Raw genomic sequence first — 17,709 nt, forward strand, 5'->3', positions numbered from 1 at the left:
TAATTATTGTGAAGATATAAATACCTCTTAGAAGGATGTTAGCATCCAAGCTCCCCAATTTTATCTAGTGTATCATTGAAATATTTTTCGGTCAATTTCTCACCCTGACGAAATGTTCAGTTCACTGTATTCAAATTACATCTTTGATTTAATTTAATTTAGTTATTTGATATTTGAATTAATTGAATATGGAAACAATTGTAGTTTATAAGATATTGATGTTGCTTGAAATTGGATTTGTATTTATAAATTGATGTCTATCTGTCGATTTCTCCATTTTCTTTTTTTATACATGTGTGTGTGTGTGTGTGTGTGTGTGTGTGCGTGCGTGCATGTAGGTTAGTATGTGCTTTCATTTGCACTTCTTTACTGTGTTTTTCTCTGCTAGTCCCGGCCAAAAGACAGCTTGTTTGTTCAACCAATCATTATATCTCTATCTATCTTTCATTTTGATGAAGTATCTTCATCTAACATCCAATTTTTTTTTCTTTCCTCTGGAGAACTGGATCAGCTTATATACAATATGTCCCTATTGTATGGGTTCTACTCAGCCTAGGAAAATGCAAATGTGTATATATATATATATATATATATATATATATATTTATACACATTTTCTTTTGTCCTTTTACACGTTTCAGTCATAAGACTGTGGCCATGCTGGTGCACCACTTTAAAGAATTTTAGTCGAATGAATTGACTCCAGTACTTTTATTTTTTAAAGCCTGGTACTTATTCTATCAGTCTCTTTTGATGAACCACTAAGTTACTGGAATGTAAACACACCAACACTGGTTGTCAAGTGGTGGTGGGAAACAAACACTTACATGCACACACACACACACATATATATATGATGAATTTCTTTCAGTTTCCCTCTACCAAATCCACTCACAAGGCTCTTGTCAGCCCAAGGCTATAGTAGAAGACACTTGCCCAAGGTGCCATGCAGTGGAACTGAACCTAGAACTATGTGGTTGAGAAGCAGGCTTCTTACTGCACAGTAACTCCTGTGCCTATATATATATACACTGAACCTGAAGAGGGCCAGCGATCAAACTGATTGAAATATAATATTAAAAACATAAAAGTTAATATCAATATTCTGGAAAATGTAAATTATTGCAATAAAGATATTCACTAAAAATAGTAGATTAGTAATGCTCTGCATCAGCAAGAAACAAACAGTAATCAAAAGAGAAGTGATACTATGTTGCTTCTCTATAGCAGATTTCTGTCAGTCAAAGTTGATCGTGCACCTGCATGTGTATGTACAGATTTGAGTGAAAATTTTTTTTCAGGGAATCTGTTGCCCATGCATGAAAGTTTTTCCCCTTTTATATGTCACCAACGTTTATCCAAAGGAGAGGTCATCTGTTGATGGCTTCTCTTTTAGATAAACATTGTAGGCTGATGTACCTTGGCACCTGTGCCATGATAGATGTTGTTGTTAGAACACAAAGAGCTGAGAAATATGCCAGAAGGCATCTGGCCCAACCCATTAACAGTTCTGTCAATCCACTGCCCTTAATTGATACTCTCTTTTTTTATTAATGATAAAAGATAAAGTTGATCTCGGCAGGAATTGAACTCTGAGTGCAGAGAGTCAGAGCAAATATCACAAGACTTTCTAATATCCAAACTACTCTTCTACGAGGGGATGCTGAAAAGTTCCTGTCTTTGAGTAAAAGAAAATACTGGAGGCTCAGTTAATTATGATTTTATTGAACATAATCGCCTCTCAGATTCACACACTTATTGCAGTGCTCCTTCAGTTTTTCTAAGCCTTGTTAAAGAACCCGGAAAGTTGGGCCTCCAACCAAGCCTTTCACAATACCCTTAAAACCAGGATCTTTTCAGCACCCCCTTGTATGGAGCACCAAAACATTAACAGCCTCTGTTGCATCTCCTGGCACACCAACACTCACCACTGTTTTGTTGTTGTTGTTTTTTTAATTACAATAATCTCTTTCAGTGAAAATGAAGCAATTCAATTTTATAACTAACTTTACATTTGCAGAAACTTGGGCCAGGATGTATATACCACCAGTATTAAAAGATGAAGAAATTTTGACATATCCCCTGCTAATTGATGTGTGAGTTATATTTACATATTTAAAAGTTATTTTTTTAGGATTGTTTTAGAAATATTCCCTATGCTATGAACAAAGCCCATTGTTTGTTTGCTTGTGTTGTTTTGATTTTTTTCCCCAGTTCAATTTTATATTGCATGTGCAGAGAATCTTCTTGTAAAATGTGCACTAATGGAACATCTCCAACCTTACAAACTTATCAAACATAAATAGAAATTAAATTATTGAAGTAATTCTCACATCTCATAACTTTAGAATTGCCCACACGTAATAGTCAGATAGCCAGGAATCAAATGTCAGCTCTACCTGTAGAGCCTACAGCATGCATTCATAGTTTCATGGGTTTGGTGACAGTTTAGAAAATACATTTATATCATCATCACCATTATCATTATTTAACATCCACTTTTCCATGCATGCATGCATGGTTGTACAGAATTTGTTGAGATGGATTTTCTGATGCCAGATGTTCTTCCTGTTGCAAACCCTCACCAAGTAAGGTAATATAATATATTTCCAACAGTGATGGTTATCCACTTCTTGGTAAAGTTGTTTTTATCGGGAGTTGTTAGCTTCTTTTAGACTTTTAGGGATCCAAGATCGAGCAATATCCATGTCCATCTTAATACATTTTAATGGTCTCTGAACTACAGTGATCTGTATAATATTGGATGAAGTTAATGTTCATAACTGTCCTTACTAAGTGTGCATTTGCGTACATGTGTATGTATCTGTATATATTTGGACAAGCCTATAAATTAATACATTATCATAGGCACTTGAAATAAACAATTCTGTGTTTAAATTCTTATTGCTTCATTTTGATATTTATAGAAATCAAAGCTTTTTATTTACTTTTCTGAAACATATTGGACAAACTGTGTTATCAAAGAGACCAAGAACAACATTACTAACTTAGAAGTCGAACCTTTAAGGTGCCATGCTTCAACTTAATCATCGTCACCATTTTATTACTCCATAACCTTTCTTTTAATCTGTCTCTCTAAATATAAACATAAATATAATGCATGTTAGGTGGAGGGGTTTGAAATAAGGTCGAAGTTATTTTACCACGATATTTAGAATATCTTAATTTAGTTGTCTATCATATATCAATGATTGAATTTTGCTTCTCTTTGTTCCAGATATGGTGCTCCAGGAAGCCAAAAGGTGACGGAGCAATTTGAATTGGGTTGGCATACATATTTATCAAGTTCTCATAATATAATCTATGCCTCTATTGATGGTAGAGGCTCTAGCGGTAATGGAGACAGATTCATGCATGAAATCTATAAATCTTTAGGAACTGTTGAGGTAGAAGACCAGATATTAGCAGGCAGGTAAGTGCCTCCTCAATTTCGTTTTTTGCCCTCTCCTACCATTGTTGTAACTTTTCATTAGGCAAAGCAAACCTCTTTACATCTAAATTTAATTAGAAATATAATTATTTTTAAACAAATTACAAAATTCTTATTGCTTATTTGTACAGATCTATCTAATTTATCTGAATTTTGTTCAGTGCTTTGGGAGAATTCTTTTGTTATTATAGCTTCTATAACTATAAAAACAAAAGTTATTTTAGTGTACTGGTTATTAACATTGTAAATATTATTAGCAAAAGAAAGACAAATATATAAAGAACTATACTAAAATATCACTATTGTCACAAGCAAAATAATCTTGTGGAAGACTATAAACAACTATGTAAATATCCTGATAGAGCAGATAATGACAAACATACAACTATAGCTTCAAGCCTTGTATTGAAACATTTTACACAAAGTACTGTATCATAGTTGCTGAAGATGACTGTTTCTTGATGAAATAAGATATGAATCTTAATTGCCATCTATGTGGTACTAAAACTGATATGATTGACAATATTTTATATACTTGTAAGGTAGTGAGCTGGCAGAATCATTAGCAAAATGCTTAGTGGCATTTTGTCCATCGTTACGTTCTGCATTCAAATTCCATGAAAGTCAACTTTGCCTCTCATCCTTTCAGGGTCAGTAAAATAAGTTCCAGTTGAACACTTGGGTCGATGTAATTAGCTTATCTCCTCCCTCAGTATTTCTGGCCTTGTACCAAAATTTGAAACCAATATTTTATGTGTGTTTGACATTGTCAGTATGAGGAGGGGCTTAATAAAAGTTTTGCAAACATAAATGGGTTTTGTATATAACAGTGGTTCTCAACCAGAGTCCATATGACCCGTAGGGGTTTGTATAATTTTTTTTTTTTTTGTTAAAATTTATGTGCAATAAATTGCTTATACTTCTTCAATACACTGAATATTTTAATAATTTTTTTGATGCAGTTCCTAATAATATTTAATTAAACACCAAATGGCTATGAGGTCCCATCCAAGGAAAATATGAATCAAAGGGGCCCATAGATAAAAAAAATAGTTCAGAACCATTGGTATATAGATTATAGTCTGGCAACTTCATATGCATGTTGTTGCCCTGAATCTGCCTATGTCATAATCAATTGACACTCAGTTGGTTATGACGATGAGAGTTCCAGTTGATCTGATCAATGGAACAGTCTGCTCATGTAATTTACATGCAAGTGGCTGAGCATGTTACAGACATGCATACCCTTAACGGCTGGCCCTTTGAAATACAGATACAACTCATGTTTGCCAGATGAGCAGACTGGAGCAATGTGAAATGAAGTGTCTTGCTCAAGAACACAGCGCACTTACGATTGCAAGCCAGTTATTCTAACCACTAAGCCACGTGCCTTCACTGTGTCACAATTGCTTCTTAACACTTTTATGTGGGTTTTTTTACTGAGGTAAAAAATAAAAGCTGAACATCTTGATATTGATATTATAAGTAGATATATTAGATATGATATTGATCAATGTGTCATATCAAAGTGATAAGAATATCTGTGTAAAATAAATAATAAACAAAATTGGAGACTGAAATTCACAATCTATGCTATATGTAAACAGCCATGACACCACTTGTTCACCAGTTGTTACAAGTAGCCTTTGTTTTATCAACAAAAATATCTGATATCCATTGAAAGAAATTATCCCAAAATACTTTTTTGCAAACATCAGTTTGAAAAGAAAATAATCTGGCTAGAAACTACGTCATTTCTGCTTTTAAATATCCTTTAGTCTGAAGTTTGAACTTGCCTGTTCAACAATCATCAAGCATACACTAATGATTTCTAACATAAATACAAGACCCTAAATTTTGGTACTGCAATTTATTGACCTGATTTCTGCAGTAAAAGTAAGCTGGCCACAGCAGTAATTGAACTCAGAATGTTAAAAAATATAACTAAATTCTACAAGGCATTTTATCTATTACTACACCATTTCTGTCTAGCCATCACTCATGTCATCACATGTATTCATCATCATCATTTTTATGCCTACTTTCCCATGATGACATGGGTTGGATAGGGGATGATAATCCAAGCCACGTCTTGCTTAAAGTTCGTGCCCTTCTAAATGAATTGAGGAACAACACCTCGCTTACACATTTCCCATTTTGGCTTTTACAGCATGATGCCCTTCCTGTCACAAACTACAGTGTGTACTAGCTTCCTTTTATTGTGACCCTAGAAAGGCTGTCTAGTTCCAATCAAAACAGTTAATGCAATCACCTATAACTACTCCTTAAAAAATAATAAACTTGTGTCAGATCAAAAGGAATTTACATTCACTTCATTCCTTCCTTCATTTATTGTATTGTGTAATACAATTTTTGTCCTTGAGTAGCAACTGTTATTTCCTATTTGCTTACTCTTAGAGAGCATAAAATAGCTAATATTCCCTTCAAACTTTGCTTTTGTTACATTTATTCAAACCCCAAAGAATCCCTCTCAACACATGGCTATGATGCTCCCCCACTACTCTTGCTCATGATTAGAGATGCACGTATTGTCAGCCACTAAGGGACATGATTAAGTGCTTAAGATTAAGTAACTGACAAGTAAATCATTGGTATTGAGCAGAATATTTGCTATAATGATATTTCTGTTTTAGCAACTCAGTGGTGAATCTGTCCAAAATGTAATGGAAAATAGGTCAGTTTCAAAACATTGATGTCCAGGTCAGAAAAACAAAGTATGAAGAGAACAGTAGTCATTTCCTTTGATTTCTAGATAGAGGCAAATAGGGAGTAACATTTACTGACCAAAGACAAGAAAAATTTTTAATTTTGTTACAGTGTTATCATTCAAAATACATATTTAACTCTATCAATAATACAGCTTTTTCCAAAACCAACGTCATTTAGAATGCATAGAGATAGTCAAATGTTCAAATTCTTGTAGTACCTTTGCTTTCTATTTATATACAAAATATTCCATAACCAGAAAAAAGTTCTTAATATACTAAACAGTTCTGATTTTATTGACACATACATTTATTTTACAGGGAGTTTGAGAAACTGCATTATGTGGAATCCAGTAAAATTGCCGTTTGGGGTTGGGTAAGTTATTTTTTATATCTAGAGTAAGCTTCTCTTCAAGATCTCCTACTTGCTTCTTTTGCTACTTTCTCACTTATACTTTTCTACCTCCTCATATTATAGATATTCTGTAAAACAAAACAAATTATAGATATTTTCGATCTAGTTTGGATTCTTTGCCATCAAATTTGAATTCTTTGCAATTCTTATCAAGTAATATATACCATTTTGCATTGCAAAGAATTCAAATTGCAAAGAATTCAAATTTGATGGCAAAGAATCCAACCTAGATCAAAAACATCTATAATAACATCACTTTCTACATTGTCTGCGTAATTTAATGCCTCAATATTTCTATGTGACCATACTTTATACTTTTTGTTTCCTTTCTTAATTGTACAAACTATCAAATAATATATACCATTTTGCATTGGAAACTTATTGTAAAATATAACAAATGATGTAGCTAATCATTGATTGCAGTACTCTCTGATCTTATACATTCAACTGGTTATTAATGCATCCATTTTATGTATGTATGTACGTATGTATGTATGTATGTGTGCATATCTGTCTGTTTGTTTCTCTCTCTCTCTCTAGATATATATATATATATATATATATATATATATATATATAAAGTAAGAATAAGATAAAGAGACCAATGGCAAAGTTAGAATTATATTTTATGTATAAAGTCTTTATACATAAAATATAATTCTAACTTTGCCATTGGTCTCTTTATCTTATTCTTTCTTTATACATACACACGCTAATACACGACCTATGTTATATTCCCCACTCATGTTGCAACTACAACAGGGGCAAAACTAGTCGGTATACAGCACTTACTCGCTATTGCCTGTATCTTTAGGGTTTGGTTGACTCCAATACCCTTCATAACCTTTATATATATATATATATATATATATATATATATATATATATATATATATATTTATATTTATATATTGTGTGTGTGTGCACACGCTGGTAACACATAAAAAGGACCCATGCCAATGACAAGTAAAAGGGACCTGTGCCAGTAGCATGTAAAAGGTACCCATAATGGTGACATGTAAAAGGCACCCACTTCACTCTTGGAATGGCTGGCATGAGGAAGGACATCCAGCTGTAGAGACTGGATCTGGTACAGCTCTCTGGATTACCAGTTCCAGTCAAACCATCTTACCCATACCAACATGGAAAATGGGCACTAAATGATGATGATGATGATGATATGTAAACACACACACGCATACATACGTAATACATACATACACACATGCATACATACATTGTGTGTCTGTGTGTGTGTAAATCAATGAATGAATTTCAAAAGAACAAGTGTTACACAATCACCTTCATTACCTTATGACTGTTTCTACGATCAGTAAGTATACATCCAGAGCTGGATGACAGTATGACATTATATAACTTCCTTGAAGCTATTTGAACAATATGTTTCTTGCACAAAGCATTTAATTATATAATATAATACAATTAGATAGTTAGGTACACACGTACACACACACACACACACACACACACACACACACACACACACTGTCAAGCAATATTGGTTCACTCGGAGTAAAAAGAAATGGAACAAAATATAGTGAAAAGAAATTATATCATTTTTTTAAGAAAAGAAGAGTTATTTCCCATGGATTGGTGTTAGCTATGGTTGAAGCATTACCCTGTATGTGTGTGTGTGTTTTATTCTTTCCTCCAGGGCATGATGTTAATAACCCACAAACATATTTTTCCTCATGCATTTTGAGTACTGAAAGTGTAGTAGATTTAGAATATTTTCTGAGAATATGCACTTTCAAGTCTTTTTCGAAACTGTAGCCATTTGATGCAAAATGTTCAGCAAGTTCTGTCAAACTACTGTTATTTTTCCTGATATCATATCTGTACCCATTGAATTCTTTGTTTAATTGTTCTGTTGTACAACCAACATAAATCAAGTTGTGTTTTGCACATTCTGCTGCACACACCAAATGGGAACCTTTACATGTCTCACCTTCTCTATAAATCATAACATTTTTGTTATGATTCCTGATGGAATTCATTTGACTCATGTTGTTGCACAATGAACAGGACTTACCTCTTTTGTGGCTGTTTTTCAAGGAACAGCATGCAGATACTCCAATGTTAGTTTTCTTGGAGTCAGAAGTAGAGGTTAATAGTTCTCTTATATTTTTATCCCATCTGAAGGCTACAATAAGTAACTGAGGAAATATTTGCTTGAAATGAGGATATTTTTCTGCAACATGCTGGTAACTTTCATGCAACACTTTTGAAATGCCAGCAAAATTTCAGTGCCAGTTAATCACTAAAGGAATTCTGTCACATATTGTGCTGTGTTTGCTAAAATTATGCATGAAGGTTTGACTTTCTTTGCTAATCTTAGCTTTGTCATTTGCTATTTCCTTTAATCGTGATTCACTGTAACCGCATTTGACATAATGGTGTACAAAAGCATTTGCCTATTTCCAGTAATCTCCTATGTCAGTACAAATCTGTTTTATCCTCAAAAATTAGGATTTGTCTGTTATTATTATTATTATTATTATTATTATTATTATTATTATCATCATTATACTAAGGCTGTGGGCTGGCAGAATCGTTAGCACGCCGGGCGAAATGCTTAGCGGTATTTCATCTGCCGCTATGTTCTGAGTTCAAATTCCGCCTAGGTCGACTTTGCCTTTCATCCTTTCGGGGTTGATTAAATAAGTACCAGTTACGCACTGAGGTCAATATACTTGACTTAATCCGTTTGTCTGTCCTTGTTTGTCCCCTCTGTGTGTAGCCCCTTGTGGACAGTAAAGAAATAAGAATCATTAGCACACTGGGCAAAATGCTTAGCATTATTTCATTTATCTTCATGTTCTGAATTCTAATTCCACTGAGGTCAACTTTGCCTTTCATCTTTTTGGGGGTCAATAAAATAAGTACCAGTCAAGTACTGGAGTCAATGTGCTTGACTTTCGCCATTCCCCAAAATTTCAGACCCTGTGCCTATAATAGGAAAAATTATTATTATTATTATTATTATTATTATTATTATTATTATCTACTTGCAGTCATATGGTGGTTTTGTGAGTAGTTCGCTTCTTGGCCGAGGAACTGATATTTTTAAATGTGGTATTGCTGTTGCCCCTGTAACTGATTGGATATATTATGGTAAGCAAAACGTATTTTCACTTTTCCATTACACAAACTAATTACAAAATTAGAAGTAAACATTAGTTCTTTTCTACTTGCATATTAGTTTTATGTCATTATACCATTTGCTGTGTCTATCATCTTTATCCTATACATTAATGGTGGTGGAGGTGGTGGCAGCAGCAGCAGCAGTAGTAGTAGTAGTAGTAGTAGTAGTAGTGGTGGTACTTAATGTTGCTTTGTTTTGTATTTTAGCCCCGGGTCAACCCCACTGGAGTGAACCTATCATTAAAGGCTCTCCAGCTGTTTTAAACTGTTAATCTAGTTTAATAACAATGTCATTGTTAAGCTGATGTTTGGAATATAAATTAATATGAAATTGTGGTGAAAGGTTTTAATTTAAGTCACTTTTATCTAGGAAATTTCAGTCAGAACTAGTGGGGAGGGTCTCAAGTCAGTTGATATCAAAAAGATTGCTGAGTAAGGCAGGTTGTCTATATTTTTCCAAAGTCCTCATCTGCTCTATAGGAATATGAAAAAAAAATGGCAATTGTAATTTTCATGTTTTCTATATCATTCAACAAATACAAAATATTCAAAATATTTGCTTATGCAACCATTGAGATTTTTTTAAAAGAAATAACATACACCATATTGGTCAGCCTGTTTATTATAAATAAAAAAAACAAGTGTCTATGCTTCTAAAAATCTGGCCTTCATTTGCAACTCTTTGACTCTTGTTTACTACAAAGTAAAGTGCCTTCCATGTGATTGCTCAGCATACAAAATGTAGAAGAAGCCACATGTCCTTTAACTCACATCCTACTATACTGAAAAAGGAAAGAGAATAATGTGGTCATAGATATACAGAATTATAGAATGACCACAGCTGAAACACTATTGATCATAAGTCTGCTCAATCAAGGCAGACATAGGTTAAATAATTTTTAGAGTGAACACACGAGCTGATATCTCATCAGGTGATGAAGCAGCTCTGTAGCTATTTTGGCTTTTTCCACTGACACTAGAGCTGCCCAGAGTCACCCACTGATGTAGGCAACAAAACTCCTACACAATTGCACAAGCGTCGTTGAGTGAGATAGTGCAACTCTGGGCCAGATGCTTCTACTACTCTCAATGTTCACTCTTGCTGCATCACTCGTTCCCTCTCTTGAATAAGATGCAGTGCTTTTACATAGAAACAGTTTGCACAGTACCAGACCAGTTGAAATAGGTTGTGAAAAAAACAGTATGGTCTTAAAATGAACATTGCCAGAATTGTGTGGGTAAGAAATTCACTTCACAACCATGTGGTTCCAGGTTTGATTCCACTTACATGGAACCTTATTCTAGTGTCATCTACAATAACTTTAGGATGACCAAACGCCTTATGTGTGGCATTTAAATGGAAACTCTGTGTGTGTGTGTGTGTTTATTTCTCTCTTTCAGTTGTATGTCATCTAGAGATGTAAACATAACTGAAAATACGATGTTTTTATATCAAAATATCTTGTGTGGTGTGTATTCCACCTGAGTTACATAGACAACCCCTTGTCACCTTCACAATAGCAAGGGAATGCAGTTACCCAGTGACTGACCCATCAAAAACCTGAAATAAACCATGCTATTATTGAGTACAAAATTGTGATATAAAATAAATAAGAGTGAAAATAATGATAATAAATCAGAACTGTTATTACCGCTAGCATTTATCTTAGGTTTCAACAATCTTCCACTTCATCAACTCTGAATATTTTTTTCTAAACTTTACAAAATATTCCTTTGCCATTTATTTTGTCTGCAACCATACAAAACTTGGAAAATATTTTTTGGCTATACAATGAGGATTATACATATTGACACAACTCAGAACTAAATTCTGAATTGTAGTTTGCTTGAAGCATTATAGTACCAAAGAAGGAAAAGAAAAGGGAAATAAGAAAGCTTCTAACAATGCAGAAAGTTTTACAAAAGCCTTTATATTTCAGGTGCAAAGGCCCATCCTCAGAAGAAAGCAGTCTGGGAAATGTTCAGTTACAACATTTTTGTTATCTTACTCAAACTCCTCGGTGTTAGGTGAGTAGCAGTGGCAGCCACTCTCCAACAGTTGAAGAGTGGCAACCACTGCTACTAACCTAATCCTGTGGAGTTTAAGTAAGGTAATGGAATTGGTGTAACTGGACATTTCCCAGACTGCTTCCTTCGGAGGACAGGCCTTTGCACCTGAAATATAAAGGCTCTTGTAAAACTTTCTGCATTGTTAGAAGCTTTCTTATTTCCCTTTTCTTTTCCTTCTATAAAACATTTTAGACAATTGCTCTACCATTTCTGCTACTCCACTTTTTTAAAATGAACAGTTGTGGTGACTGTAATAGCAACAGCAATGATGATGAAGGCAATGTTTGGTGTGGTGAAACAAGGTGCCAACATACATCAAACAAAATGTGAATATTCTTGACCTAAACTTAAAATTGCTTAATTGTGTCAATTTTTTACCTTCAGATACTGCCTACACTGAGAGATATATGGGATTTCCCAATGAGAATGTGGCTGGTTATAAAGTAAGAACTTTCATTTGTTTCCTATGTCTATGCATGCACGCACGCACACACACACACACACACACACACACACACACACGTGATATTAAGATCTGAAAAGAAATTAGATAGACTAATCCATAGTTCACAATAACGCTATATGTATGTATGTATGTATGTATATATATATATATATATATATATATATATATATGTGTGTGTGTGTGTGTATGTATGTATGTATATATATGTATAGCGTCAGTAGTGGTGTGCAAGAGAGACGATTGCGCTGGTTTGGACATGTGGTGAGAATGAATGAGGATAGCTGCATGAAAAAGTGCCACTCCCTAACAATTGAGGGAACCTGTGGAAGAGGTAGGCCCAGGAAGACCTGGGCTGAGGTGGTGAGGCAAGACCTTCGAACATTGGGCCTCACCGAGGCGATGACTACTGACCGAGACCTTTGGAAATGTGCTGTGCGTGAGAAGACCCGGCAAGCCAAGTGAGATCGTTGCCAGTGCCCCTGGACTGGCTCTTGTGCGGGTGGCACATAAGATGTACCATCCTGAGCGTGACCGTTGCCAGTACCGCCTGACTGGCCTTGTAGGGTTTTCGAGCGAGATCGTTGCCAGTGCCCCTGGACTGGCTTGTGCGGGTGGCACATAAAAGACACCATTTCGAGCGTGGCCGTTTTCGTGCGGGTGACACGTAAAAGCACCCACTACACTCTCTGAGTGGTTGGCGTTAGGAAGGGCATCCAGCTGTAGAAACTCTGCCAAATTAGATTGGAGCCTGGTGTAGCCATCCGGTTGCACCAGTCCTCAGTCAAATCGTCCAACCCATGCTAGCATGGAAAGCGGACGTTAAACGATGATGATGATGATGATGGTACACACACACAGGGTTTGTACAAAATAATGGAAACACCTTAAAATTTCAAACAAATTTATTTTAATATGGGGTAGGACCACCTTTCGCAGTAATTACAGCTTGAATTCTACAAGGTATGGACTCATACAAAGTTTGAATTGTTTCCAAAGGAATTTTTGTCCATTCTTCAGCTAAAACAGTCTCCAGTTCTTGTAGTGATGATGGCAGAGGATATCGACTCCTTACTTGATTTTCTAAAATGCACCATAAATGTTCAACTTCACTAGAATGTTCCTCATGCCATTCAGTAACAACTTTAGTTGTGTGAATTAGTGCATTATCATCCTGAAAGATTGTGTTTCCCTCCGGAAACAGTTGCACAACCATAGGATGAATTTGATCAGATAAAATGCTTAAATAATCCTGACTATTAATTCTGCCATGAAGGAACCATTGGGCCGGAAGATTTCCAAGATATAGTCCCCTCCCCACCATCACAGATACTCCTCCATGTTTAACAGTTGGAAGAAGGCAGTCTGGATCAAATGCTTCTTTTGGCTGTCTCCACACATATATTTGGCCGGTGGTCAGAAATAGTGTAAAGGATGACTCGTCTGAGAAAATAACATTCTTTCACTGCTCTAGGGACCAATTCTGTAGGTTTTTACTCCACTCTAAATGCTTTGCAACGTTTGTTTTTGAAAGTAGTGGTTTTCTGATTGTAGCTTTTCCATGACATCTGGCTTTGTGCAGCTCTCGGCAAAAAGTTTTTGTGGAAACTGGGTTCTCGAGGTGACCATTAAGCTCTGTAGTAATTTTGGGAGCTGTACTTTTGTGATCCTTTCTAATAATTCCCGTAAGAGTTCGATGGTCCCTATCTGAAAGTTTTGGTTTTCTTCCAGAATTTTCTTTCTCAAAGGCTGTCATTACTTTCGAGAGAATACCCCTTGATACACCAAACATTGCAGCTGTTTTCGTTATGCTAGCACCTGCCATACAAGCACATATCTGACTTCTTTGAAAGTCTGATAGACATGTCATTTTAATGAATTTTAATTACCTTTTTCTGGTGATGTCTGAAAAGAAACAGCAATTTTAGCAAAACATATTAAGCAACACTAATAATAAATCAAAAACATAAAAAAAAACTTTTGACAGTTTTATAGATATTTCAAAATTGTGATGCTAGGATGCTAGGTGTTTCCATTTTGTCCAACCCCTGTGTATATACACATATTTATGTATATATATATATTTATAGATATGCATGTATGTGTGTGTGTGTGTGTGTGTGTATATGTATGTATATATATATATATATATATATATATATATATATATATATATATATAAATAAAACCAAAGCATGTTTGGTTGGAGGGAATGCTTGAGTTTGTCCAAAAGCTTCATAGCATGGTCTTTCCTCTTGTCCTTGATGACTTGGGATAAAAATTGGTCTTTCTCATCTTGTATGAAGAATACTGAAAGTCTTCCTGCACTGCCTAATAAACTCAAACACACCCATGTCCCTGGTGATGGACCTGATTGACTTGGACGGACCATTGTCAATCATGGCCTGGATCTCACCAACAAATTCAGGAGTACTTTTCTTATCAGAATGACCAGAGTGAGTTTTCCAAACTGCTGTACCTTTATAATCACCATTAGACTCATCCAACTCTTTCTGAATCCTTTGCACTATCCTCAGATTGACACCCAAACACTCTGAAATGTTCGTATTGGAGCTTCTAGTGTGAATGCCAAGCAGTACAGCATGTTGTTTCCAAATTTCTGGCAGAGTAAATTGCACTATGGTGCTGTTGTTCTCACAGACAGTGCCCAACTGACCCTACTATACTGTGTGTAGTCAACAAAATCAAAAACAAACAATGCACATGTGCAAAATTAAAAATATAAATGGCGACAATTTACCCATCACACTCTATATATATTTGTATATGTGTATATATACACACACACACACACACAAAATCATGCTATCTCTTCTGAAAATAATGTTTTGTTTTGTTTTTTTTTGCTGGAAGATGAGTAATGTCAATGATGTTATTTTTATTCTCTTCTAGGCTGCTAAGATAGTTCCATTGGCTCATAATTTCCAAAAATCTAATTTCCTCCTTGTGCATGGGACTGCTGATGGTATGTATTATTTGCTTTAAATAAATAATAAATAGCTTGACTGTTTGATTTAGGGATGTGATTATTCATTTATTGAACAGTTAGAATTATGATTGATCCATTGATTTACTGTATTACTGAAGTTGGTGTATCACATTAACATTAATTGGTTGGTTGTTACTGCTGTTGTTGTTGTTGAAATCCAAGTCAGCCCTAATTAACCATTTTGATGCCAGAGATTAAATCTGACACAAATTCACTGTTTTAAAGTGCTCTAAATGAAAACCTTGTCTCGGAATTTTACTTTAGTATGTATTGTGGAGGCGCAATGGCCCAGTGGTTAGGGCAGCGGACTCGCTGTCATAGGATCGTGGTTTCAATTCCCAGACCGGGCGTTGTGAGTGTTTATTGAGCAAAAACACCTAAAGCTCCATGAGGCTCTGGCAGGAGATGGTGGCGAACCCTGCTGTACTCTTCCACCACAACTTTCTCTCACTCTTACTTCCTGTTTCTGTTGTACCTGTATTTCAAAGGGCCAGCCTTGTCACACTGTGTCATGTTGAATATCCCTGAGAATTACGTTAAGGGTACACGTGTCTGTGGAGTGCTCAGCCACTTGCACATTAATTTCATGAGCAGGCTGTTCCATTGATCGGATCAACTGGAACTCTCAACATCGTAAGCAACGGAGTGTCAACAATTGTGCACAGTGGCTTTAATAAGTTTTCATTATTAAAAAATTTTTTTTTTTTTAGTATTTTCAAAATTAATTGTAATAAAAGCAGTGTATTTCAAGAGAAATATGGTAAGAAAAGGGATATCAGAGCTATAATCAAAAGCATTCCCTAAATCCTGTCATGAACGTCTCGTCATAAGTAGTATATCCCTATTTATATCATCCAAAGTATCATTTCTGATGTGAGACATGAGGATCTAATTTGAAGATCTACTTGAATGCATAGAAAAGGAATTAATCATAGAAGGACTAAAATTCACTCTAGAAAACTATTATCTTATGTTTAATGATAACTTTTATGAACAAAAATCTGGGATTGTGCTGAGGACAAAAACATACCCATGCTTTGCAAATTTAGTTTTAGGTTGTAGCTAGAGATTATTATGTACGAAAAACCACTGCAAAAATAAAGGAACTATTTCTTTAAGAGTTAGAAGAAAACTGGGAAAGATAACATGATTATTGCTTCATTCTAGGGAATGAAAGCATAGAGAAAACTGAAAGAATTCAAAACATTCCTCAGTAGAATTAGTAAAGATATGCAATTCACTATGGAATATAGCCAATACCAATTCCTATTTTAGACATTGTGATAAAGAAGGTCAACAACCAAATAGAGACAAATATTTACAATAAACCTTTGAACTCCAAACAATATTGACCTTTCAGTTCATACCATCTGAGACACACCAGAATGAAATGTCTCTTATAACCTGACCTAAAGGATCTGCACAATTGTATCTGATGAAAACATCTCTGACTATGACTTCAAGAACTTAAAGATATACTCCTTGACAGGAATCATCCACCATCTGTTAGTGATAATGGAATACATCTAGCCAAGAAAATTAATATCCAGGAACTAGACAAACAAAACAAAGAATTTTATCAGATTTGAAAATCTTACCTTACATTTTCATTCACAATCCTAAAAGCAATGAGGCCAACATTATATTTTAAACACATCAACACTGATAAAGGACACTAGAATGAACCACACTCTTCAAATACATACCATCATAAAAAGTAAAAGACAGCCAAGGTTAATGAAAAAATATTAAACAGAACCAACAGTAAAAAATATGCAGAAGACACTACTGTGGCATACATTTAAATCTGTCAGAAGGATGAGAAATCCATTGTAAGCAAGAGTAATTCTTCAAAATAACTTCACTTGTGCATCTGAAAGCCTAATTTAAGCAATTAGACACCCATGGTGTAGAGAAAACTACATTGGGAAAACAAAGATATCCTTAAGACAAGGCATGACTCTGCATAGATCACAGATTAGAATATTGAAGTACAGACAAATAGGTCTGAGTGGACATATAGACACTTGTTCTGGCAAAAAAATCAATCAAATTTTACAATCTTCACCTTATATCAATCTGCCAATGGCACATTGCAACAGAAATGCATGAACAAAGAAATGGCATTCATAGCCAAATACCAACTACTTATTTTTCAGTGCAAGAAAGGAAGGATGACTTCTACTAAGGATATTATTTCAGCTACTACTGCCTCTGCTACTATGACCACTACTCACACTCCTTCCACTTAAAGAGAGAAACAAACTACTCCTACTATATCTACAGCTTCTACCACTTCCTCTGCTACTGCTATAATTACTACTTAAGCTGTTATTACAGCTTCAACTACTATGACTAAGACCACTACAATTGCTGCTACCATTACTTCCACCACTACAATACAATTTT

At 35.0% G+C, this 17,709-nt stretch overlaps 1 protein-coding gene across 4 annotated transcripts in view; it reads left to right on the forward strand.

Moving 5' to 3' along the window:
• The window catches only part of LOC106877900 (dipeptidyl peptidase 4), a 615,183-nt gene that overhangs the window by 587,357 nt on the left and 10,117 nt on the right, over positions 1-17,709 (forward strand). For all 4 annotated transcript variants that reach the window (XM_014926948.3, XM_014926949.3, XM_014926951.3 and 1 more), the window contains exons 18-23: positions 2,021-2,096; positions 3,239-3,433; positions 6,499-6,553; positions 9,628-9,727; positions 12,212-12,270; positions 15,204-15,276. In XM_014926948.3, the coding sequence (XP_014782434.1) occupies positions 2,021-2,096; positions 3,239-3,433; positions 6,499-6,553; positions 9,628-9,727; positions 12,212-12,270; positions 15,204-15,276 (558 nt within the window). The remainder of the gene's footprint in view (positions 1-2,020; positions 2,097-3,238; positions 3,434-6,498; positions 6,554-9,627; positions 9,728-12,211; positions 12,271-15,203; positions 15,277-17,709) is intronic.

The sequence above is a fragment of the Octopus bimaculoides genome, chromosome 4 (assembly GCF_046866305.1).
Source record: "Octopus bimaculoides isolate indiv1 chromosome 4, ASM4686630v1, whole genome shotgun sequence".
Classification (NCBI taxonomy): domain Eukaryota; kingdom Metazoa; phylum Mollusca; class Cephalopoda; order Octopoda; family Octopodidae; genus Octopus; species Octopus bimaculoides.